Genomic DNA, 26,946 nt, shown 5'->3' with positions numbered 1-26,946 from the left:
AAACCAATTTATATATTCAGTAATGCGGAGGCTAACATAAAATACCCCCGCCGCAGCAAACCTGCAGACTAAGCGAATTTCCATTTGCCTGATTGGATTTACACTGAAATGTCTACTTAAAAATATAACATTTATTCCCTATTCAAATAGAATTAGTTTAACAAGTACTTAGGTTTGCTGCATCAGGGAGGGTAAAACTGTTGTTTTTTTTTTTTGTAAAATGTTAATAGTTAGTAAGAAATAAAAACATTTTCCAAATTTGATCAAAATATTTTCATAAACAAGCAAACTACAACAGTTTACTTATTCTCCATAAGAATAACATGGGAATTTTAAATTTACAATTTTTTGGAATTTTCTCCGTAACCATTAGGCGCATAATAACGCTTCAATATACTAAATTATTTGTTTTTTTTAAGCTCTAAAAAATGGTTTGGAAAGAAATTGCTAAATTTTATGTTTTTTGGGTCAAAAATGGGAAAAACCTATTTTTACCCCATAAAACCCCCCGTAAACCCCCGTTCCAATGGTCCGATCATGCTGGATCGCGAACTCGTTCAAATAAACGTAGGTTTACACGTTTGTACCAAATTTCATCAAAATCGGATCATTTTTGCTCGAGTTATCGTGCTAACGGACACACACACACACACATATATATATATATATATATATATATATATATAAATATGTATATAAATATATATATATATATATATATATGAATTTGAACGGATGGTGTTTTTGGCCTCTAGGGACCTCAAAACGAAAAAAAAATCGGTCCCGCGTCCAGGTCTTACCATGAGTACTACGGTAATAGCTTATTCCCTATATGGGAAATTCGCTAAAATGACACATTTTTTGTAAAAGTAAAATCATAATTAATTTTAAAAATTACATCATTGAGCAGAAAATACTTTATTTACAAAATACTGTCATGATACTGTTAACGATAATAACAACCCTGGTCAGTACTGGATGGTACTGGTCACTATTTTTATTAAGAAAGAACATAGAACAAAGAGAACGAAAGATGATTTGGAGCAAAACTACCATCCGAATATCCGAAATGGTCTGAATGTCCGAATGAGAATAAAATCATTGACTATACTATACACTGACCTATACAGAGAAGTGTATAGCACGCTCAATCAATGCTCAGTGCTCGGTGCTTGCTGCTTGGCTTGCTTAGTTGCTTTGCTTTGTTACTTTGTTGCTTTTGTTTGCTTAATTACTTTGCCTTTGCCGGCTGCCATTTTGAAATCGTGTTGCAGTGTTTCAGTCGAAGACGCATCGGTAGAATTATATTTTGTTTGTTAAACCTAAAGTTGTAACTATTAATTCAAGTATTCCATCAAATTATTATGACCTCTACTCAAATTAAACCTTCTAATCTATCCGGGCCTGCTGGTGGTCACGGTTGGCCTCGCCGTGGTGGTGGAGGACCTGCAGCTCAGACTCCGACTCAGTTCAACGATGCAAAGTTTCCCTTACCGGTCTTAACAATAAACAGACCCATCAATTTGTAAGTATGCTTACACAATTAGCCGTCAGCTTATATGCCATGTTATTTATTGTCAAATTAGGTCCTGACCTTTATTTAAAGTTTCTGATAGCCTATTAGGCTAGGCTTTTTTTTTAGTTTGAGGCCTAGCCTAGTCTATGTTTGTCACAGCCTAGTCCTAGCTTAAGTAGTTTGTTCAGTTGTGTCCCTTGATCTAAATAACTTCTTGATCAGCATTGTACGTGTTACTAAATTTATGTAAAGTAAATAAAAGAAACGTCTTATACTTAACACCTAGGCTACCGTAAAACTGCTGCACTTTACTTTAGGTCCTACACTCATTCGAATGAAAATATCGATCGATATATTGGGGTACAGTTTCTTAACTGGGCTACACTAATATTGATTGAAACTATTGATTTGATTAGTAAAATTTCATGCGATTTTTTCACCATCAGCAAGTTTGGTTGGTTAGGTCAGGTTATGTTAGGCTTATTTTGATTTTATAATAGCCTAGATATATTTTAAAATATCGATTATTAATCAATATTTTCAACTCGATAGTTTCAATCAGTATTACCGTAGCCCAGTTAAGAAACTGTATACCCATATATTGATTATAATCGATTGTTTAATTCGGATGGTTTCAGGTTGTATTATGACAAAAAAATGTATTTTTACGTCCTTTTTTTATTTACACTCAATTTTCCTTCTATTTCCTAATTCCGTGATTTATCAGCCTAATTCCGTGATACAGCAATTTTGGAGCTAGGAATAGGAAAATATAACCTCAAACACTAAATCGTACCTACCGGTACCAGCAGATGTCGATGACAGATGAAATTAAAACGTTTGTAAAGAGTAAGAAGAAAGGTCATACATCACGACCAGAGGCTAAACTCCAATAAACATATTTTGTTGTTGCTCCAATTTTATTTAAAACTAGCTGTAACCCACGGGCTTTGCCCCGTTTAACTTCATAATTTTCAAGATTATCTCGTTCGCATGGCTCAATCACGTCCTGGTTGAAGTTTGTTCGCTACGCTCACTCACCTTTAGGTTGGAGCTCGTTCGCTACGCTCACTTACCTTTTGGTTGCAAATTAGCTGTTGTCATAAATGTAAAAGAAATAATAGTGCTGCACCCTGTTGGTAATCCTTGTAACTTTAATGCTATTGAACATCATAGAACAGAACCAACTTGTTAAATTGAAACAGCTGTTAAGATTCAATAATTCCATTTCTCATAAGGTTAACATGGGAAACTCCAGAGCCACTGGGGCGGAGCCCGAAAGGATTTTTGAAATAAGAATATGCCTATATGTTAATCGGGAATGTGAGCTATCATCATGCCAAATTTCAGCCCAATCCGACCAGTATTTTTCGAGTTTACTTTTCCCATACACACATACAGCAACCACCTCTTTTTTATAATAGTATAGATAGATAGATAGGTAGGTATTTACTTAGGCTAAATTAATTTATCGAGATTGGAAAAGAAGGAATGTTAAGCTAACTAAATAATATAGGTGAACAAAACACAAGAAGCATTAGGCCTATGGATGAATAATTTTAAAATATTTAACAAAAAATACATTAACTTAACTAGCCTACAACTCCACTATAGAAAGTATTGAACATGAAATGCATCCCACCAGTGACTCACGTAGGAGGGAATTGGGGTATGAGCTCTGGTATGTTAGCCTAAGCAGAATTTTTTATTTCAATATCCTGAGTAGGCCTATTGGTTGGTATGCCAGCAATGGCATGTGACTCATGTGGGGGGAGGGAATCTGGTAATGAGCTCTGGTATGTTGGACATATTTTATTTTCAACTAGTGTACATGTTGCTCGAATTCGAGCAATTGCAAAATATTACAGGAGTTATTTCAAAATGAATAACAGTCATATTTACATTGAGTTTTTAACACAAAGATTACCGGTGTGTAACTCAGACCATGTTTATCTTCGTTATTGATAAACCTAAAAAGCATTCCGGCCGGTTTTCTCCTTCTCAAAATGCCTTGCTGTACAGGCAACGCAGGTCATTGATAGAGGGCCAATTGAGAACGAAAAGTCGTTTTGGGGGAATGTTAGGGCGCATTTGTAACATAATAGTTGAGATTGTCCAGGGTCGGGTGCTGACTGTGATGAGTTAAGCCTATTACGCGCCACTGTTCTGTAGCTGCGTTCGTTATCACAATTACACCTCCTGTCTACGTTTCGTTGTCGTCGCATCGGAGGCATTTAAAAGAAAAAAACAACAAATAAATAAATTATAGCTACACAAAACAACGATGAATGCACAAATTTAAGTTACAACATATTATTTACCTAGGATTATTATTATTTAAGACCTAGGATTATTTACATATTTATTGAACAACCCAAACTAAAAACGGACTTAAGCAGTGAATTCAGCACACTCAAAATCACACTCTACTTATCAGGCCTACCATATTATTTAATAGTCTTATTTTATAAAATACTAGCAGTTACCCGGCGTGCTTTTCTGCGCTAATAAATTACATCTGTCTGTGTGAAAAGCATGTTTTTTCTACATTTAAACCGACAATAGTCAGGTATTGCCCTAGTGCCTTATAATGGCGATTGCGAAAGCAAGACACTAAGGAAATTGTTGTTTTGCTTAAATTCAGAGGGTAATTCGGATGAAATCATCAGTATTCTTGGGATTAAGACTATTTCTCCTTTAAACCTACCACTGATAATTAGCTTTAATCAATTTCGATGACATTTTTTTAATCGTTAGTCTGGTAACGTTACACAGCTTCGGTGGATTTAAGTTTCACATTATTATTGGAGTTCCTTCTTTTAATAACAGTAATGTGGTGAATTAATGACAAATTGAGAGGCATTTGAATACCCGAGATAGCACGCACGATTATTATTCACTTAATAATTTATGTTAGATTGTGTGGGTAGGCTATTGAACGAAAGATAAAAATACTAAGGCATTGTTGTCCCTTTTATTGTTTATAATACTATGATAAAGGTTTTTATGTTTTTAATATTTAACACTGGAGAATTTAAACGTTGTTGAGTGCACAGGTGTGCTGCGATTGGGGTTTAATACATTTGGACTTATTCAAAAGTAAAATAGTTTTCTGTGCTGCACTCTGTAGGCTAGAAACACTGTGGCACTATTTCAAATCATGACTAATGGTAATACAGCATGTGATTATTCAAACCTACAAAACAGTTGGTGAAAGTAAACATCTCCTTTTAAATTATATTTATTTGAAACATTGTAGGCTAGATAAAAAAGTCTGACATTGGCCCACTTAAAACCCTCTGGGGCAGAGCCCTTTTGACGGATCTGCACCAAACTTCACTCGAACAATCCTTGAAAGATGATTAATAATGCCTGAAAGTTTCATTACAATATGTCAAGCGGTTTCGGAGTCCATAACTTATATACACAAATGCATAGTTCTTCTTTAATAGATATAGATTATTATTTTTTGTTAACTAAAAAATATAATGTGCATTCTAAACACCGTGATCCTGTCACGGTATTTAGAAAATAGCAATCTTACATTGCTAATCTCCGTGATGCATTTTTCTAAAATATAATTTCTATGGCCAGCTTAAAATAGGTTTATAACAAAACAGCAACTCATATTAGTTCAAAATATACGTCTATTAATATAATTATATATAATATTAATATAATATAATATAATATTTAATACAAGGTGACAAGGGTATACAAGGGTTTTATCCGTCCTACACACGGGAGTAGTCAGTTAAAACTGCGTAGGCCTATAATTCGGAACAGCTAGTTTATACGTATAAAGACAAATTTTATTGCAGCCTACAGTAGAAAAGTAATTATCAATTGAGAAGTGTATAGGCCTAGTCAATGATATCACCTTCCATCGCATACCTGCCTCTTCCATAATCAATATCACCACAATACAATTACTCATACTATACACAATTTCCAGTATGTCTGAATTGAAACTCCCTAAAATAAAACAAAAACATCCAATAAAATTCACAGTTAACTTACACATAATTATAAAGTTGGTGTCCTGACATCATTAAACGAATCGTCCACACACATCCTTCATGTCAATTCCACTGCATCAATTGATAAATAAATAAGTGTAAACAAAGAAAAGTAAACACAACAACATATCAGTTTGTTTTGTAAACAGCTGAGTCAAAAATAAAATAATATTCATTTGAACAAAAGAACTGGTCACATGTTGAAGGAATTTAAAAAGTAAAAACGCTAGTAAAGCTAGTGACGTAGCCTAATTAATTGTCTATGTTTATTATCCATTCCATTATCAGTTATAATATCCTTGATAATTAAACCACCCTCATTGAATCAATGTACATCGTAATTCCCCATATTCATTTATTTAAACTATAAAATATTCAGCGCCGCCAAACGTAACCACAACTAAACACACTCCAAACAACTTTTTAGATTTCATAAAACTATGGTTAGTCTAATTGCAGTATCCTAGGTCAATGATGACGTTGTGTTCAATCTATGTCATTCATCTGTATATCTTTGGATAGGTAAAACCCGTCTGAGGTTGTGGTGGTAGTTTAAAATCGTATTCCTGAGGATTCTTGATCTCCATCTTTATGACATCAATATTTCCGGGCCTAATCCAAACAAAGTTCAAGCATTCAAAAACATTGATTGTAAACAAAAAGCTGCCAAGATGAATTAAAACATGTAAAAATTGTGATTTTCATACCCTTTCCAAAAAAGTTGAGCAATAAAATAATTTGCATACGGTATCTTTTTTTTAAACTCGTGTACAGAGCCTCGACTTGTACACATCGATGGTGTTTCTTATCTTGGTGGTCTACTAATCTTACTTATTTCCTATAATCAATGACAAAATCAGAGTAAATAACCTCATATTTCTATAGGGCATTTTTATAATTAACCAGCGGTTAGTAAAAACAAATTATATTGCACTAAAACAAACCGAAGATAACAAAGATTACTTAAAAAAATAATTTGAACATCCTAGTATTTTACTAGGCCTATGTATATTTAAATAATCCGTCATCCTCTTATCGAAGGATTGAACGTATCAATGATTAGCATTACACATAGTATAAATAAGTCAACCCTTAGTATGTCTTTTAATTTTATCCAAATGCTGAATTTGTGTTACAAACGCTGAATGTTTACAGCTGTTATGTTAAGCAAATTATATTATACCAAAAGCTAGCTTAGAATCTTAGGCTGTTAGACTTTTCAAAAATTAAAAGTTAATTTCTTAACCCTCCCAGTGTTACTTGACGAAAATTCGACAAGCAGCACACTTTGTGTAGTGTTACTTGTCGATTTTTCGACAAGCAGACATCGTTTACGGCGAAGGCTCTATAACTGACTGAATCGGATTGAACTGGATCGAGTTAGGTATCGTTCTTTCCGTTTCATTCTAAGCTTTCTCCAGAGGTCTGTCTCAGCGCTGTACGTTATCTGAGCCGATCGTAATATGTAGCAGACAGCTGACGTGCGTGTATTTGTAAACAGCTAGGTTACCCTCCGACCGATGACTGATGTGTTTTATTACGTTTATCATTGTTTTAGTGTTAAAAATCAAAAGTAGTGATATACGTGTTGCATTATAAGAAGATTTAAGTGGTTTTGAAGTGCTGGTTGATGATCCTGAAGAAGTAGGTAGTGATATTGATGTACAAATTGTCAGCCAGATTCCTAGCTATGGTTAGGCTATGCATTCTTAGCTAAACGCTATGTACTGAAATCTGTTTTTTGCCCATAACTTATTTATTTGCAAATCTACTTCCTTATATTATTATATATTTGTAATCCTCATAAAATTTAGAACAAAGTGGCTATTTTCAAATATTTATAGGCCTATAATTTATACAATTTCATTGAGCGCGAACTTATTTTTTTTTTTGAAAATTTTCGAAATTATATTTTTTTTTACCTAAAATTTTTTTTTTTTGAAAAAATGTTCCTTATGTTTTATATATAATATTGAAGCCCATGATTTTCCAAACAAAATGGTATATAGAACATTAGAATTAACATTGTTTTAAGCTTCTCAGATCCGTTTTAATAAAACCTGGCAAATGCGCCAAAAATAGGTGGACATTAAGGCCTAAACTATGGACACTTGGAGGGTTAATAACTGGGAACCTAAACTAAAATTATGGCTTCGACATTCCCTAGTTTTAAAAATTATTGTAAGACTAGATTACTTACGTCAATAGCTCATTGAATCGTGAATTTCACTTCATGTTTCAGTACATGTTTCGACACATTATCAGCTGAGTAATAACTAGTGAAGTTTTTATTCACCATATGGCTTCCTCATTGTTCAATTAAATAAACACGAATACGACACGACATGGAACATATACATCTACAACACGTAAAGTTTTAAGACATGCAGGCATGTTCGAACAAAACACACGGTCACGCCGCGGGTCGGGGACAGGTGGGACAGACTGACTATTTGTTTATCAACACGAAGAATAAAACAAAATACCCCCGCAGCAGCAAACCTGCCGTCTAAGCGAATTTCCATTTGGCCGAATTGATTTTCAATTGATCTATTTAAATAACATTAGGTTTAACGAGTACCTAGGTTTGCTGCTACAAGGAAACTAATAAAGTAGTGTGTTTTTAGTAAAATATTGATAGCTTACTATAAAATAAATAAATTTGCCAAGTTTGATCAAAATATATCCATAAACAAGCAAACTACAACATTTTACAATATTCTCCATAAGAATAACATGGGAATTTTAAATTTACCATTTTTTTAGTTTTCTCCGTAACCAATAACCGTACAAAAACACTTTGATATACTGAATTGTTTGTTTTTTTAAGCTCTTTAAGAAGGTTTAGAGAAAAATTGGGAAATTTTGTGTTTTGAGGGTAAAAAGTGAGAAAAACCAATTTTTACCCCATAAAACCCCCCATAAAACCCTGTTCCCATGGTCCGATCATGCTGGATCGCGAACTCATTCAAGTTTATCCCGCCTTACACCTTTAAACCAAATTTCATCAAAATCGGATAAAAATTACTCAAGTTATCGTGTTCACGGACACATATATATATATATAAATCTATATATATATCTATATATATATATATACATATATAAAAATTTGAACGAATGGTGTTTTTGGCCTCTGAGGACATTAAAATGAAAAAGTAAATCGGTCCCGGGCCTAAGTCTTACCATGAGACCTACGGCAATAGCTACTTCCCTATAGGGAAATTCGCTAAAACTTGCTGAATTACAAAACGCCAAATGCAAAAATGAATACGTGTTACGTGTTTATTTAATTGAACAATGACGAAGCCATATGGTGAATAAAAACTTCACTAGTTAGTACTCAGCTGATGATGACAATGTGTCGAAACATGTACTGAAACATGAAGTGAATCAATGAGCTATTGACGTAAGTAATCTAGTCTTACAATAATATCTACAGCTCAGGGGCTTAACAATGAATTTAAATTTAAAAATTATCTTTCTTGCAACATAAAAATCACGAAAATCCGTCGAGTGGTTGATTCAGAATCGTGAAATAAAAAAACCCTGTTACGTTTTAATATTATAGATAATTAATGTAATATAAAAATATACTAAACCAAAGCTTATTCCACTCACCTCCATTTCCTTGTTTGAATCACTAAGAACCTTAAGGAAAACAACTGTTTCAAGAAACGTCAACATTCAAACTGATAAATGAACCAGACGACATGGCACCAGCAGCCATCAAAGAAATTTAAAATAAACTCCAAAAGTTGAATTTACTTCTTATATAAAGATTAAACGTCTTTGACCAACAATATATTTGTTATTGGCGAGAAAATACGGGAATCACGGTATTTGGGTGAGTCGTGGTATTTGGCAATTTACCTTAAGGTCAGGTTATGAATTAATCTGTAAAATATTTTTATAGGTACCTATGTAGTAAGCCTCATTTGTTCTTATTAAAATGATTGCTAATATTTCCTGAATTAATTTTCAGCGTTTGAAGTCAATAATAATAAAATATTAGGTCATTTACCAGAAATTGTGTTTTTTTTTTCAATCAATACCAAATATTTTGAAACTGCCTAATACCGGATTTGTATTTCCTAATAGGCTACACTAAACTATTTTTGGGGAGCGAGCTGATCTAGTGGTTGAGCACGGGACTTTGGTCTCTGAGGTCCCGGGTTCAAATCCCGCCAAATCACCATTTAGATTTTATCCAAGTGATATTGCCGCAACCCCTAGGTCTAGCCTAAAGTAAATGTGAAGTACCTGCAATCCCAGACTCGTTCCTAGTGTCCTAGGGAAAAACTATACCGGTACCAATCTTGGTTTTATACAAGGTTTTTTTTAGGTATCCACTAACAAATTACACATTTGGAACCAAGGAACCATTATTTGAGAAAGATCCATCCGTCCCCGCTCGTTTCCAAAGGATGCGAGAAGAGTTTGAGAAGATTGGCATGAGACGAAGTGTAGAAGGTGTTCTTCTGGTCCATGAACATGGTCTACCACATGTCTTGCTTCTGCAGTTGGGGACGACATTCTTTAAACTGTAAGTTAATCCTGCAAACTCCTTGCGATTAGTTTGACAAGCTTTTCTCCATTTTTTTCTCCGTAGTATAGTCATGTGTCAGTAGTCATTACTTGGTGCCAACAGGGTACCTACCGGTATAGGTTTCTTGGCAGAATGGTTCTTTGGCTGGATTACGGTGCGGTGTTAGTTGAGGAGGCATTATTTAATTGTAATTATAGGTGATAGCCTATAGCAGAGCCTCCATCTGTTATATAGACGTTCAGTTTGTTCTCTACTCCTTCACAATAGCGTGGAACTAACATGAGGTTGCCGCAATCGCAGGAAATCATCACGATTTTACTGTAATAGCAAGAATTAAGCCTACTTATTGTCAATGTCAAGAGACGACCACTATGTTACTAATTAACTAGCCTAGGAGTGTAATCGATCCTAACTGTAGACACTGAATTAATTGTTTTCTGTAAAAATTCGGAATTAATTTGATAATGCCAACCCTGTTATCAAATTGACTGTAAATTCATTGTATATACTGCAAAAAGATTCATTAAAATTCAACTTGAAGCTATCATGAGTTGTTAAACTTTTATCTATAACTCAGTTTTCTTTTTTGTGGTATGATTTTATACTTCTGTCTGGTCTTTTTTTTATCACTTTTTGTTAACAGTTTTCAATCAAAGCCTTACCAAAGAATAAATATTTTATCAAAGAAATCAAAATCTTATGAACGTCAATCTCTATGTAAACATAGAGTGAGACAACGAAGCAATAATTTAAATTTTAACAGAAATTTTTTTTCCTAAAGAATAAAAATAGTAAGTATGTTAAAATAAATGTTGACCAATATATTGCCATTAATTTAATGTCTTTTTTTTGTTTTTACAGCCCTGGAGGTGAACTTAACCCTGGAGAAGATGAAGTTGAAGGTTTAAAGAGACTTCTAACAGAGGTAAAGTTTGTAAATTGATGTTTTCACTCTGTGTAATAAGTCCTATCTAAATAGTTGGACAAAAGTGGTAATGTTTGGATAAGCCTATTTAATAAAATAATAGGTGTTACAAACTAAAAAAAATCAAAGCTTTATTTCTTGCTTCATCTATTATGTTTTATTGTGTATCTTTGCTTTTTTTAAGCATCATATTGTTTGATCACCTCATAATCTAAAAGCTGTCTATCAACGAATCTCTGCTGATTTCATTGGCATAATTAAACTCCCTCCCAGCAAAATAACACTCAGCAACATGAACATGTTTTTTGATGTTGTTATTGAGCGGAGCGAGCGAAGCGAGCGAAGCTCTTATACGTCGACTTTTATGCATTTCGTAATACGCAAACTCCTCCTAGACGGCTGAATCAATCGTTTTCAAATTTTGCATGGTGATAAAGACCATATCGGTGAGTGCCAACATCTATATGGCGTTAAAAAAGTCTCTCAGGAATCCGCCCCACTGGGTCTCAAAGTTTCAATGTAATCCTTATGGAAGCAGTATTTGACACATAAACAAAGACATATGATCAGCTGTTAACTTTTGAATACAGTAGATAAATAAATAGCTGATAGCATTATTCCACAGATATTAGAACATAAACGGTGGTATGGATCAAAAATATAATCAAATGACGACACTAGCTTGAGGTCCGTGACGTAGGAAGTGGTGAAGGAAGTAGTAAAGGTGAGCAGTCTGGAGTGTGGGAACTGTTTCTGACGATTAGATTAAGGTATCTGCAATCCTAAAATACTATTGGAAGGGAAGGAAACAGGCCCGCGACGTAGGAAGTGGTGAAGGAAGTAGTAAAAGCGAGCTGTTCGAGGTATGGGATCTGTTTATGACCATTAGATTAAGGTATTTGCAATTATAAAATGCTATGGGAAGGGAGGAAAATAGGTCCGCGACGTAGGAAGTGGTGAAGGAAATAGTCAAGGCGAGCTGTCCGGAGTGTGGAAACGGTTGATGAATATAAGATTAAGGTATCTACAATCCTAAAATGCTATGGGACGGAAGGAATACAGGTCCGCGATGTACAAAGTGGTGAAGGAAGTAGTCAAGGCGAGCTGTCCGGAGTGTGGAAACTGTTTATGACGATTAGATTTAGGTATCTGCATTTCTAAAATTCTATGGGAAGGGAGAAAAACGGGTCGGCGACGTAGGAAGTGGTGAAGGAAGTAGTCAAGGCGAGCTCTCCGGAGAGTGGGAACTGTTTATGACAATTAGATTAAGGTATCTGTATTCCTAAAATTCAATGGGAAGGGAGGAAAACGGGTCCGCGACGTAGGAAGTGGTGAAGGAAGAAGTAAAGGCGAGCTGTTCGGAGTATGGGATCTGTTTATGACCATTAGATTAAGGTATTTGCAATCATAAAATGCTATGGATAGGGAGGAAAACAGGTCCGCGACGTAGGAAGTGGTGAAGGAAATAGTCAAGGCAAGCTGTTCGGGGTATGGGATCTGTTTATGACCATTAGATTAAGGTATTTGCAATTATAAAATGCTATGGGAAGGGAGGAAAATAGGTCCGCGACGTAGGAAGTTGTGAAGGAAATAGTCGAGGCGAGCTGTCCGGAGTGTGGAAACGGTTGATGACTATTAGATTAAGGTATCTACAATCCTAAAATGCTATGGGACGGAAGGAAAACAGGTCCGCGATGTACAAAGTGGTGAAGGAAGTAGTCAAGGCGAGCTGTCCGGAGTGTGGGAACTATTAATGACGATTAGATTAAGGTATCTGCATTCCTAAAATTCTATGGGAAGGGAGGAAAACGGGTCCGCGACGTAGGCAGTGGTGAAGGAAGTAGTCAAGGTGAGCTGTCCGGAGCGTGGAAACTGTTTATGCCGATTAGATTTAGGTATCTACATTCCTAAAATTTTATGGGAAGGGAAGAAAACGGGTCCGCGACGTAGGAAGTGGTGAAGGAAGTAGTCAAGGCGAGCTCTCCGGAGAGTGGGAACTGTTTATGACAATTAGATTAAGGTATCTGCAATCCTAAAATGCTATTGGAAGGGAAGGAAACAGGTCCGCGACGTAGGAAGTGGTGAAGGAAGTAGTAAAGGCAAGCTGTTCGGTGTATGGGATCTGTTTAATGACCATTAGAATAAGATATTTGCAATCCTAAAATGCTATGGGAAGGGAGGAAAACAGGTCCACGACGTAGGAAGTGGTGAAGGAAATAGTCAAGGCGAGCTGTCCGGAGTGTGGAAACTGTTTATGACTATTAGATTAGGGTATCTACAATCCTAAAATGCTATGGGACGGGAGGAAAACAGGTCCGCGATGTACGAAGTAGTGAACGAAGTAGTCAAGGCGAGCTGTCCGGAGTGTGGGATCTGTTTATGACCAATAGATTAAGGTATTTGCATTCCAATAATGCTAAGGGAAGGGAGGTAAACAGGTCCGTGACGTAGGAAGTGATGAAGGAAGCAGTAAAGGCGAGTTTTTCGGAGTGTGGGAACTGTTTATGACGATTAGATTAAGGTATCTTGGTATCTACATTTTTAAAATTCTATGGGAAGAGAGGGAAACAGTTCTGCGACGTAAGAAGAGGTGAAGGAAGTAGTAAGGTGAGCAGTGTGGAGTTTGGAAACTGGAAACCGTTTGTAGCAGTTAGATTAATGTATCTGCAATGGTGAAATGCTATGAGAAGGGATGGAAGAATGTCCACGACATATACAATGGTGAAAGAAGTAGTAAAGGCTAGCAGTGCGGAGTGTGGGCAATGTTTGTGGCAATTAGATTAGCGTATCTAAAATACTAAAATGCTATGGAAAGTTATGAAAACAGGTCCACGATGTAGGAAGTGGCTTAGGAAGTAGTAATGTATGAACATATTGTGAGAAACGTCTGTGGCAGTTAGATTAATGTATCTTCAATCCCAAAATGCTATGAGAAGGGAAGGAAACAGGCCCCACGACGTAGGAAGTTGTGAAGGAAGTAGTAAAGGCTGGCAGTGCAGAGTGAGGGAACCTTTTGGGCAGTTAGATAAATGTATCTAATACTTAAATGCTATGAGAAGGGAAGGAAACAGGTCTATGACGTAGGAAATGGTAAAGGAAGTAGTAAAGCTTGCAGTGCAGAGTGTGGGAACTGTCTTTGGCAATTAAATTAGTGTATCTGCAATCCTAAAATGCTATGGGAAGAGAGGGAAACAGCTCCACGACGTAGGGGAGTGTGAAGGAAGTAGTAAAGGTGGGCAGTGTTGAGTGTGGGAATGGATTAATGTATCTGCAATGCTAAAATGCTATGGGAAGAGACTGTAGACTGTAGGTTAAAATGATTATGAAGCACGAATCGTTACATATTTTGATACTTATTCAATCGTTTACAATAGAAATTTACAACTAAGTTGACAACAGCTGAGTTTTACTCCATAGAGGCTAAAAACAAATTTTATTCCCTAAAGAGTAAAAATGCTACTTTAGACCCGCAACGCATGCACCAATGACGACTGTTTTTACTGCATTATGACAAAAACAATATAATACGACCCCTTGATGACTCCGCTCAATTTTGTGGATGCATCTGCGAACGCCACCTAGTTTACTCGTAATCAAAATATGTCTTCTTTGTTGTAGACTTTGGGAAGGCAAGATGGTGTGAAACAAGATTGGACTGTGGAGGACACGATAGGCAACTGGTGGAGACCAAACTTTGAACCTCCGCAGTACCCTTACGTCCCTCCACATATCACCAAGCCTAAGGAGCACAAACGTCTGTTCCTAGTGCAGCTTGCGGAGAAAGGTAGGTTATGTAGAATGTACAAGAAAGTTCAGGTACTGTATTGTAAGTTAATTAGTCGTCAACCAATAACGTGCCTATACAGTGTCGAGTTAATCAATCGTGACAAGTCAACTTATAAATTCAATCTTCATATTTTTTTATTAGGCTTAACGTATGTTGATATCAGGTATAAAAACTTCCATCATGCATGTCCTCCGTAGTGACACATTGTAATGAAAAGCCAAGTAAAAACTACTTCAGAAAAGTACAGCCTTGATTTTATATGAGTAATCTCTTTCTCGTACAGTACATTACAGAGTGTTTGTGAATAAATTATCTTAAGTATGAAAATACCTAGACGTTAGCAAAAACGGGCGTGTATCTAAATATGAATTTCTTGAAATCTGGTTAGGCTGCATGTTTGCTGTGATAGGTAAGGTTTTTTTAGTTTTGAGTTATTTGCAAACACTTTGTAGGCTATCCAAATTACAATAGTTCGGTTAAAATCAAATAAAAAATATAGAAAATACACGTAACTTTAACTGAAGATAGACTTATTTTTGGCATTTTGAGACAGCAAGAAGAAGAAAACTCATACAGTAAGGAGTTTTAATGTTTGCAGATTAGATAGATAAGTGAGGAACACGATACTGATCTTATGCTTCTTCGTATTGATGGATTTCACTAATTTAAATATTTTCAGGGTTCGGATTAATCTAAACCATATTCACATTGTTCTCTATTTCACAGTTTATCCTGATGACCAACTGACGCAGCAAAGTTCTGAGCATCATTTTCCAAGCTCATCATCAAATTTATTGTATTATAACCAAGCCAAGCATATGTGCATCCCTTGCGGTTGAAAAGCCAAATGTTGCTAAGGGTATGAAACCCCATGCATCTTTAATTATGGTCATTTGGCCTGTTTTTTCTCCTGCATAGGTTTGGATTTAATCATTTCCATACCAATTTGAAGCTTAGCAGGGATTATAAATGTATTTATTTATGAAGTTTACAAGAGTTTATTTTTTAAGATTATTATTTCTCTTGACAAGAACTATAAATCGTTCCCGTGAATGTACATAATATGTTTTCAAAGTAGGCCTACTGTAACCCTCAGGATTGTTTAACATGATTTTAGGATTTTGACTACTATATCCTGTCTAAAATGTTATTCCAACACGATTAATTCCACCTATAGTAACAACTCTGTATAGTACAAGATTGATATTTCAGAAAGCTATAAACTTCATAATCTATGTAAATACTGTGTGAAGATTGAGTACTTTATAATTATAGGGAATTTGTTTTGTAAACTAGGTTTTGAGGTCGATTTATGTTTTTTGTTTTGTTTAAAATGTATTGTTTAATCATATGTAACTATAACACTTTTGTACTGAAGGACTTAGCAAAAGAATGTGTATCGTTGCAAAATGTTAATTAAATACAGAAAAACACATGCTAATATCATAAAATGTTAAAAATTAATTTGTTCTTGTTCTAATCAGATGTATCAGTCAAAGAATTTTTAATTAGGGAAAATGTTATTATGTTAAAAATTAGGCTTTTAAAGTTTATCAAGTTTACATCCATGACAGTAGTTTTAGCCTTGTGCCTTGTAATAGTTAAAAGCTGTGTTACATGCATTGTTAATGTTAACACAAAAAATGATTTTGGCTACACTTTAAGTCTGGATTTCCAATTAAAATACTTCCATGATTCTAATGTACAATGTTGTTAAAATAATGTACTTTGTATTTTTATTATTTTCCAAATGTTTAAGCTTCATTTCCAAATAGTAAATGAGTAAGGTGATGCACATATACTTGGTTCGGTTACTGATGAAGATTTGTTATTATTGGCATCTTACTTTGCGGAAGACTCCAGGAGATCAATTGTTTCTGCAGTTTTAAAGTTTTTTGTCAGTAGCTTATTTGTTGTTTGTGTATACATTTACGCAATATAATAATGCATTGGAATACTGTGTGTAGGCCTATATAATAGGGATGAGCGAGATTGTTTTAATTTAATGATCACTAGGCGATTGGTTTGGTCCCGAGAATGTTTAGTTAACTTATAACTTGAAACTTGTCCCGCCTTCCCTTGATCGTGGTCTTTAAATAGAAATGATCCTGGATGTAAGTAACAAAGCTCTCAACCAAAATATACTCATAAATTAAACCCGATTCACCTAAAAAGAAGAGGGGGGGGGGGGCGAGGTTGTTTAAGGTTATTTCAGTTCAAAGAGATCTACAATAAGTTAGTAGTTTTTACATTATTTTAATCAAGTTATAAGATCTGTGTCGTCATGCTACTCTTTACAATATCATTGGCCAAGCTGGGCCAACTCACGCCTCGGTGGACAGTTGCCACTGCTTAGTTGTTTTTCAATTGATTTGCATTTTCTATCAGTAGTTATTGTCTAAAATTGTGCGCTCGAAAGGGGTTTTACAGTATTTTTTTTTTTACAAGAACGAACTCTCAAAAGTAATATAAACTGTTGAAAGAGGTTTTAAGTTAAAGTGGTAGATAGAAAGGTTACATCTCAATGTGTTAAATCAAGCACCATATTAGTTAGTTTGTTATACAGATAAACCCGAGTTGTTAAATGTTCCTTGGTAGAATTTTTACAAAATCAATTTGTCTTTTAAAAACCCATGGATTAATTTTAAACCAAATGTAATTGTAATCAATGTTTTCTTGAATGCTATATGTGGCCAGCTAAACAGTTCCTCGTGGGTTGAACCACCGATTCTGCCTAACCACCTCCTTCTCGCACAACCCTATTATATAAGCAGATTTCTATATTTGTATCAATGTTCGCTTTCAACAACCTCCTGCATACTGATATCAGTTATTTATGAATTTTTGCAAATCCTAGTTTTTCTGTTAAATTTGTTCCATTTCTCTATTGTCCTTATTATTTGTTTTCCCCCTTGTGCCTATATGATGGTGTGTCTACACAAAATGTTATCATAATTTTTTTTATGTATTAAATATAACAGGCACTTTATATTTGCATGGATATTTTCCGTCTTTACAGTGATTAATGTGTTGTAGTTCATAGTATCAGTTGTATCGACACTCATTGTATTCAAACTGAGGACACAGCAAAATATCTTTTATACAGTTTACCTAATTTACTAATATTTTTGTTAGAAAATAATTATATTTCTAGCTTATACCGTCATTTGAGTATTTATAAGAAGTTTTATACCAGGGTTGTCGGTTAGAACACATTATAATGTGGTGTGTAAACAATGACAGAATTTAAGCAACATTACAATAAATATTGTTTCCGTCTAAAGCAAGAAGCGCTAGCGTTATTTAAATGAGCCCCAACAGCTGTAGTCTTTGGTTTATTTGAAATATAGGCTGCTGTTATAACGATAGTCTGTGCTGTTGTGTACCTATTTTCTTTTTCTTATTGTCACAACCTGAATGGATATATACTGTTAATATCTGCTTTTCTATAAATGTAACATCATTTCAAACACAAAAATAATATTTAATAATTCATTTAATGTGAAATACAATTTTTGCAGAAAGAATTATATTGGAAAGGGATATAGTTTAATTAGCTGGCCGGAGGAAATTTCAGTGGGGGGGGGGGGGAAATATAATAAACATCATGATGCTGGCACTTTTTCTCAGTTTAGTTTGAGAGTGGATTAATGAACAAATCTTTGAGGAAAGATACATTTTTTCACATGCAGGGCTCCCAATCGATCGTGCACAAACTTGGAATAAGCCGGGAATTTCACGGACAAACTTTGATAATAATAGTAGGCTGATTTCAAAACTTAAAAGTGACAGTTGAAGAAATCTGATTCTCGATTCTTTGTGTCTTAAGATTTGCACAATGAAACTATGATCATCTCCGGCAATCTTGGCAAAGAAATCTCACGATGGCGATGACATAGTCGCACAATCGTTATGTGGCTTTTGTGATTACTTGAATATCCGGAGAGGTCTGCTATTCCACTGTGCAATTCCCCCCTCCCGGTCTAAGATATTGACCCTTATCATTTGTCACCACACAATATGCAAATATGACAGTGAAAACCTATGAGCGAATCGTAAATTTAATTTTCAAGTTTTAAGTGCTGACCCTGCATAAATTTCAATTTTTAAGGGAGCTTTAAATCCATATCAATACAGTCAAACCTTACGGCCTGTCAAAGCCAAATGTCAAATTTTACTTCTGTTGTGGGATGGAATTTTCTCAGGATTAAAAATGAAGGTTATTGAGTTGACCTTGTCTAACAAACTAATGGTTGTTAATTATGGTTCTAGTCTCTGTAAATCTCCTGCCAGGTTAGGTTGTCAGTCTAAGGTTGAGATTAATGTTGTCTTCACTAAGTGAAAGAGTATTATTCTTTGGCATTAATTTTTTGTTAACTGTAGATCAATTCGATTTGACATTGAATGCTAGGGCTTAAGTAAATGTAACAATCATATTTATTTTACCATAATATTTCCAGATATATCCTAAGTCAACAGTCATGTTTTACGCAAATTAAAAATTTACTTAGAACATTGGTTTCCTCATTCAAAAAAAATATTAAATACCTGTGAGAATGTATATGATTTAATGTATGAGAAAATCATAATAGAAATCTAATAGATTCTACTGTCTGTATTTTAATTTTGTCAGTTTTTACTTTATCAAGTGTTAATCTATTACTGTACTTTTATCTTAACCATCAGTGTCTCAGTTTGTGATTGGCAAAAGCTTATCTTTGGCTGTATTTTTTAAACAACAAAAAGCAGAATGTATTTCTGTACATTTCTCCTTAAGTTTTTTGTAAACTGAAAAACTGGACAAAATGTCTTCTTGAACAAAATAGCGCTATTCTGATGTCCATTGTTAGTTAGTTTGTTTTTTTTTTTACTTTATTTATTATATAAAAGTAATGAAACTACAAATTTTTAAATCGTGTTAAAATGAAACAAAAATTATACTTAAAATTTATAGTTTACACTAGGTCATCTAGAAACATACTAATTGCATCTTTGTAAACTTTTCTTTGTAATAGTAACTTCCAATTTGTAAACATTTTTTTGTAATAAAACAAAAATTACACTTAAAATTTATAATTTCCGCTGGATCATCTAGAAACATCACTGATTGAATCTTTGTTAACTTCTCCTTGTAATAGTAACTTCCAATTTGTAAACATTTTTGTAAAAAGTGATTGAAAATAAAAATATGGATTATGTTTATCATCAAACTGTCTAAATTCACTCAAATTTAAGAATTAATTGTATGATGTATTTTCATCCATGTTAATCAATTTAGATACTGTATCAACGTTTTTGTCATCTGCCATGTAAATACTTGTACATTTGACTTAGTATGTTCAATTAAACATTGATTATCGAAGATAATAATTTTATTTCAGTCATCCTACTGGTATGTAACTTACACAAGCATAAAGACGTTGATTAAAAGCAAAGGTTTACTCGGGTATTAATTAAATCAGGTACAGTATTGCTTTTACAAGTTTTATTGGTCAACATACTTACTTATATTTGCAATTAATATCCAAATAGGAACTTTTAATGTAGATACAGTACTACTCTTGTGCTGAAGAATTACTTACAAGTTATTTGGTCCTTGTGTAGCTCTCTTCGCTGTTCCCAAAAACTACAAGCTTGTGGCTGCCCCGTTGTTTGAGCTTTACGACAACGCACAAGGTTATGGACCCATCATCTCATCCCTTCCTCAAGCTCTGTGCAGGTAATTCAATGTTTTCAGTCAATGTTCTCTTTGTGTAGAGCAGAGTAATCAATTGTTTTGATGCAGTAGAGTCTCGATTGTCCTACCTTTGATTTTACTACCCTCCTTGTGGACGATTATCATAAAGTGGGTGCTATATCTGTGTGGTAGCCTACAACGTAAAAGGTTGAAGAGTTGTCATGCCCAAAGCCACAGCTTTGGTGCAGTAAATATTAACCAGTCTGTTTACAGAAATGGCAAAAAGGTCCATCACTAGTCCTTTTAAAATAAAACAGATTTCTGTTGCCCAGGCAAAAGGTGATGGTTGTCTAAATGTCTAAAAAAACTGTTAAAACATTAAAAAATGTCAAATTATATCGGATCCAAATTATTCTTAGACAAAATTTCTCCCATAGTAGACCCAAAGCAACAGTAGTTAAAATTTAAAAGGAAATTAAAAGAAGAAAATAAATAGTGGCCTAAGATTGAGCATTTGCCAGCAGAAATTATGCTGTCTTCAACATTATAAACAGAAACTGCATTAGTTATAAGAAATCTAGATTCAATGTACTAATGTTATGTATAAAACAATGAATAACGCATCTTTGACTTGCTTTAAATTCTTCTAGGAAATGTAACCTTACATAAAGAGTCTGTGACATAAATCATTATCCTAATATATAATACGGATTTTTAAAAACGATGTGTCAAAATTAAGTATTTTTTGTAAGTCCTCGGGCTTTGCCCCACAGGCCATCAAAATCCCAATGTATTTGTTATGAATAAAAGATTTTGTTTACTTATCAGACGAATAATTTATATTAATTACAGAGTGAGTTCGTTTTCAGTTTTAATAACTGGAGTGTAGTGATTGATTACATTATCTTTGAGTTGACGGTTGACTCTTTTAAGTAACCTGAAATAATGACTGTTATTTGTTTTGAAATAACGCCTGTAATACTTTGCAATTGCTCGAATTCAAGCAACAGGTGCACTAGTAATTATATGATTGTTGTTCCAGATTTAATTTCATCTACATGTAAAGACTTCTGTGAAAATTGTGAAGACTACTGTGGTTCCAGTTAGCAGTAATCAACTTATCTGTGAAAGTGTTTATTTTTTATTCACTGTTTTTTAATTTTATCTGGTTATTATGATACAGTAAAAGTATTTCTCTTCTTAAGAGTAAAGAATTATTTATATAATTCTTGTATGTAAAAACCAATTCAGTCATTTGTAGTGTGACACATGTATATATAGATTTAGGAATAAGTAGGTAAATATTAAAGACTTTTTTAATGATTGTGTGGTAACAACTCTATTGTAATGTAATTTATTTCCTTTTTCTTGATGTTCTTATAATAATTTATAAGTTAATTTCTATCATTAAATTCAGTTTTCGTATGTATGATTTCAGCCACAATTGTATATTTGAATGATAAATTGAGTATTGTTTGAATGATTTGTTTACTATATTAAAAACATTGTAATAATATTAATAGAAAATGAGCATCCTCTGTACAAAATGTGTATGTTACTTATCTTAGAATTTACAGCAGGGAAAATGACTAAGATTCGTCATTCTATTTGGATATTGTAATTCTGTAATTGTGTATATTATTTGGGGTATTTCAAATTAAAAAGTGACTTAGAACCATATTAATCATTGAATCTATTATTTATGCTTACGTTAGGCTACTTGAAACAAGTGTTAATGCTCTTTTTGGCCTGTCAAAAATAGTACCATACTTAATGTACCTGTGGTGGTGTTGGGAGGGGGGTCGATTGCCTTAAGATGGATAATACAAATCTAATGTTTTTTTATAATATATCAAACATATTCTTGTCTGCACAGTGGTTACAGTGAATCTCAGTTAATCAAAAGGTTCCATCTTGAAAAACTATGTGGGTTTTTTAATAATTTGAACTGGATCCAACAGTCCTTGATCAATGGGCTTTTAATAATCTGTCCCAGGTAGTGAAATGACAGGTCATCTGTAACAAAGCTCCCGTTCATTCTCTGGTTAAAGTACACAGAAGTCTGATCCTATCGCATTGCAATCATGTAGGAATTAAATTTTTTCTGCAGCAAAAAAAGTTGGAGAAGAGGCTTGTATGACATGAAAAAGTTTTTTTTTATGTATTAGCAGTGAATGAATTTAAAAAAAAAAACTGTGCTGAAAAATTTATCAAGAAATTAGATTACTAAATTGTTATGTTTAATTCCACAATAAGGAGCTTGAAACTAAGTTCAATTACTGCGACCTTCTGTGTAAAAAGAATGAACTACACCCAGCTTAAAAGCTTTGATGGACTGCTCAGATTTCTTTCTAATCGATCTGTCACATTATTCCACATACCAAACATAAGAAGTGCTTCATAAGGGCACATCGCAAATAGAGTCTGTACACTACCATTACCTATCGCTATCACTACCCAGCAAGTGTAACTCAGAACTCTGGAGTTCTTATGGATTGGAACCCTGTGAAATCATCATTCTTCGATTTGCTCACACGCTTTTTGACAATACTTTGATTCTTTTAATTCAAATGGCGGCCATACGAAGGTAGGTACTTTAAGCTAAGTATGAATAAAAATGAGTGGCGTGATCTTGTAGTCTTGTTACTAACTAAGGCCAACATGTTCCTTAGACAGGACTGTTAATGCCTATGGCAACTAAAGTCGGGTATTCCTAGGCGCGGAAGTGGATAGCAGAGAGAGGAACGCGGAGAGCGGACTCCACCTGTCTTAGGTAATTTAATGTTACTGTTTTCCTAGAAGCGGAGCGGAACACCATGTTAATCTCTTCCGCGCCTAGGAAAACCCAGCTTTAGGCACCTAAAGTTCAATTTGTGACACGGTTACATCCAAGTCAAGTAGTTGGATGTAACGGTACCAGTCTATTCTAAAGTCTTTTTTGGTGTAAGCTTCCCTATTTTCATATTTATTTTTATCGTTTTATTTATCCCAACGCTGTAAATAAAACATGTAATTGGAATTCCTTCCTTTTGTTTAGTTTTTTTTTTCGTGGTCACCAGCATAACAACCTACAAGGCCCATGTTAATTTTTTATGCAAATTCAAATTCATTTTTTGTGCTTATTTTTTACTCAACACGAGCTGAGAAAAAAAGGTTTTAAAGAAAAATGCTTGTCTATTTGTAGACAATGGTCAAAAACTTGACAAAAGGTATGTAATGTAATAGACTTCTCTATTTTCACTACAAGCTAGAAATAAAAAAAAATATGATTGGAATTTCTTCAATTTGTTTTGATTTTCTGTTTATATTTCGTCACCAGAAAGGTAACCCAAGGCCAATGTAATTTTTTCAAATTTATAATTAATTTTATGTGCTTATTTTTTAGCCTATTTTATTTTTTTAAAGGGATTCTGCACATATACATGAAAATATATCTCTAAACAGTATGCTTGGATTTCTGATTTTCCCTGCGATGCACACGAGCTGAGAAAAAAGGTTTTAAAGAAACATGGCTGACTATTAATTTGTCTGGGTCGCCGGAATGGTCGCCCCCGGAAACATCACCCCCCCAGGCTAAACGTGACGTCACGAAACCAGACAACCAGCTGGTATAAAATCTATGTCCGCGACCGGAATCGTTCCCCCCAAGGGCTTGACAAGTAATTTATCAAAATCTAGTTGATATGAACTAATTATGTTATTAATTTTAATTCAAACAAGTAGAAACGGAAAGGTCTTCCCCGGCAAGGCATCCCCTATGTACACCCCGGAATCGTCCCCCCCTGAAACGCTACCCCTAGTAGGGCTGGGCTGCTCGGCAGCCTACCTGCTGCCCGTCCTCCTCAGTCCATTGTTCTGAGGGTCGGCCGCTCGTTCATTATTATTGTCACTTGGACAACAGCTTTTCCACAGAAGAAAATTGCAGACGCTGTGGTGGAATATCAATCAGTAGATTTAGATGTGTATGAACTTCTAAGACAACTAAATAATGCGAGCAAAGATTGACTTTAAAAAATCATTCTTTTATTCTTTTATACTTAATTCATAACCAACGATAATGCGTAAAGTATACATTTTTTCTGTTGCATTAAATGGTAGTTATACTTATCAACATCAGTAAACTTACTTTACACCCTATGGTAATTGTTAAGCAACACATTTGTTAAAAAGAGAATAATTTCTAAATGTATTAAAAATGAATCGCATTGCTTCAGGTTTGGCCCCGATTTAATTAATAATTTGAAAATTAGAAACTGATTATTAAATAAGAATAAACATAATAATATCTTTTAGGGGATTAATCCCTTAAACTTATCGAAATAATTAATTGTTAGTAATTACAAATATGTAAATGATACTATTCTAAAGGTTATGCCAAAAAGTACCTTAATTCAGAAACAGCCTAGGCTAGTTTCATAAATCATAAATCATAAATCTTTATTGGTCATTAAATAACATATGTTACAATAGACCTCGTTAACAAAAAAAAAGGTCATAGATTCTAGATAGTATAACATGGTCTATAACATGGAATCTTCACTAAACTTAAATATAACAAAGACAACAAGAAAATAAAAGCTAAAATCATTTGAAAAACACAGAACTATATATATGAAACAAAAGTGAGGTACTTAAACAAGTGTTTGAAAGACTAGGTAACAGTTGACTAGGGACTAAGTAAGAACTAGATAACAATTTTACCATTACAATTGTATTCTGCAAAAAATTCATCTAAACTGTAAAAAGGGTGGTCAGCAAGCCAAACCATCAACCTTTGTTTCAGCCGAGTACAAGGAATGTCAAGCATTTCACTTGCAAAACAATTCACTATCTTCACTGATATACTAGCAAAACTTTGCTGTACTGTTGTTAGTCTGGTGTAGGGCCTATCCAAAGCAGATCTTCCCCTTGTGTAATATGAGTGAAAATTATTTCTTGAGCTAAAGAAATGTGAATTTTGTTTTACAAAAATAACACACTCTAATATATACAAATTTACAGTTGTCAGGATACCTGTTGCTTTAAAAAGAGGTTTACAATGGTCCCTCAACCCTGAATTGGTCAACAGTCTTACAGCCTTTTTTTGAAGCTTTAAAATTATTAGAATGTGGGTGGAGTTACCCCACAGTAACAGACCATACTTTAACAGACTTTGAAAAAAAGCAAAATACGCAGATCTAACATACAAAGGAGGAACAAAATCTCTTAGACGTCTAATTAAAAATAAAACTCTTGACAATTTCTTACTTAAGTTATATAAATGGGTTGACCAGCTTAAATCACTATCCAAATCTATGCCTAATAAATTTACACTTGATGAAAAATTCTTTTCTTCCTCAGGTGTGCGACCTAACCTAAAAACAATAGTTTGAGTCTTTTCAGGATTCATAAAAAACCCATTGACACTGAACCAGTTCCTAGCTTCATTGAGGGAAAGTTTGGACAGCACCATGAGTTCACCAAAGGTACCTTGACTATTTAAGAAAGTGGAGTCATCCGCATAAATCACAGAAGTACAGGACATACATTTATCCAAATCATTAATCATTATAAGGAAAAGAACAGGGCCTAACACCGAGCCCTGGGGCACTCCGCAAAAAACCTCACTCTCATCTGACAATATACCCGCAACATCAACCTGCTGCCTGCGGTCTGATAAGTAAGACTTAAAAAGATTGAGTTCTGTGCCACGGATACCGTAGTACTCAAGTTTATTCAAAAGTAAACCATGGGGAACACAATCAAACGCTTTACTCAGGTCAACTAGAGTTGCCTGGGTAAGAGAGGCGTTTTCATAAGAATTTAGCACATGCTGCACCAAGCGCCTTACCGCATCCGTGGCACATCTACCCGTTCGAAACCCAAATTGCCAATCAGATATTAGGCCATGGTATTCAAAAAATTGCATTAATTGTGATTTTATTATGGTTTCGAACACTTTGCCAATCACAGGAACTAACGAAATGGGCCGGTAACTACTAGGATTCTCCCTCGGACCCTTTTTATAAATTGGAACAACTTTTGAAAACTTCAGTTTTTTGGGGAAAAAGCCAGAGAGCAAGCAGCAGTTAATACTTGCAGTGAGTGGCAACAATATATACACTATAATAAGCTTTAGAAGGTTAGAGGACATACCATATGCATCTGTGCTGAAAGACGATTTCATATTATGCACAACACTATATACTTCCTCACAAGACACTGCACTGAACTTGAAGGATGATGGAGAAGCTGGTGTATTCTCTAGTAGTGTAGTGGAAGCAGCAATCGAAGGTGTCACCAGTGCCGCTGTCTGTTCCACAGATGACGCGAAGAAATCACTGAAGTCTTGTGGAGATATGTATCGTAGGGGGTTGGTGTTTGGCTTCTCCATATTACCACGGATGATGGACCAGGCAGCTTTGCATTTGTTGGTTGCAGATTCGATTTCTATTACATTGGCGTTGAGCTTGGCTGTTGCAAGAGATTTTTTA

At 34.5% G+C, this 26,946-nt stretch overlaps 1 protein-coding gene across 2 annotated transcripts; it reads left to right on the top strand.

The window, feature by feature from the left end:
* Window positions 1–1,302: 1,302 nt before the first annotated feature.
* LOC129005753 (cleavage and polyadenylation specificity factor subunit 5-like) lies at window positions 1,303–21,810 on the top strand. 2 transcript variants are annotated; one of them, XM_054434749.1, is made up of 6 exons: window positions 1,303–1,525; window positions 9,881–10,081; window positions 10,946–11,009; window positions 14,628–14,793; window positions 20,401–20,515; window positions 21,516–21,810. In XM_054434749.1, the coding sequence occupies exons 1-6, from the start codon at window positions 1,365–1,367 to the stop codon at window positions 21,535–21,537; spliced, it is 729 nt and encodes a 242-aa protein (XP_054290724.1). In that variant the 5' UTR covers window positions 1,303–1,364; the 3' UTR covers window positions 21,538–21,810. The 2 variants fall into 2 exon arrangements, with proteins under 2 accessions (XP_054290724.1, XP_054290725.1); XM_054434750.1 differs by lacking the exons at window positions 20,401–20,515; window positions 21,516–21,810 and adding an exon at window positions 15,523–15,659.
* The last annotated feature ends 5,136 nt before the right edge of the window (window positions 21,811–26,946 follow it).

The sequence above is a fragment of the Macrosteles quadrilineatus genome, unplaced genomic scaffold, assembly GCF_028750875.1.
Source record: "Macrosteles quadrilineatus isolate MER2022 unplaced genomic scaffold, UCM_ALF_1.0 Scaffold_32__1_contigs__length_1466915, whole genome shotgun sequence".
Lineage (NCBI taxonomy): Eukaryota > Metazoa > Arthropoda > Insecta > Hemiptera > Cicadellidae > Macrosteles > Macrosteles quadrilineatus.
Note: the sequence above shows the minus strand (reverse complement) of the source record. Positions and strands in the feature narration are given on the sequence as shown.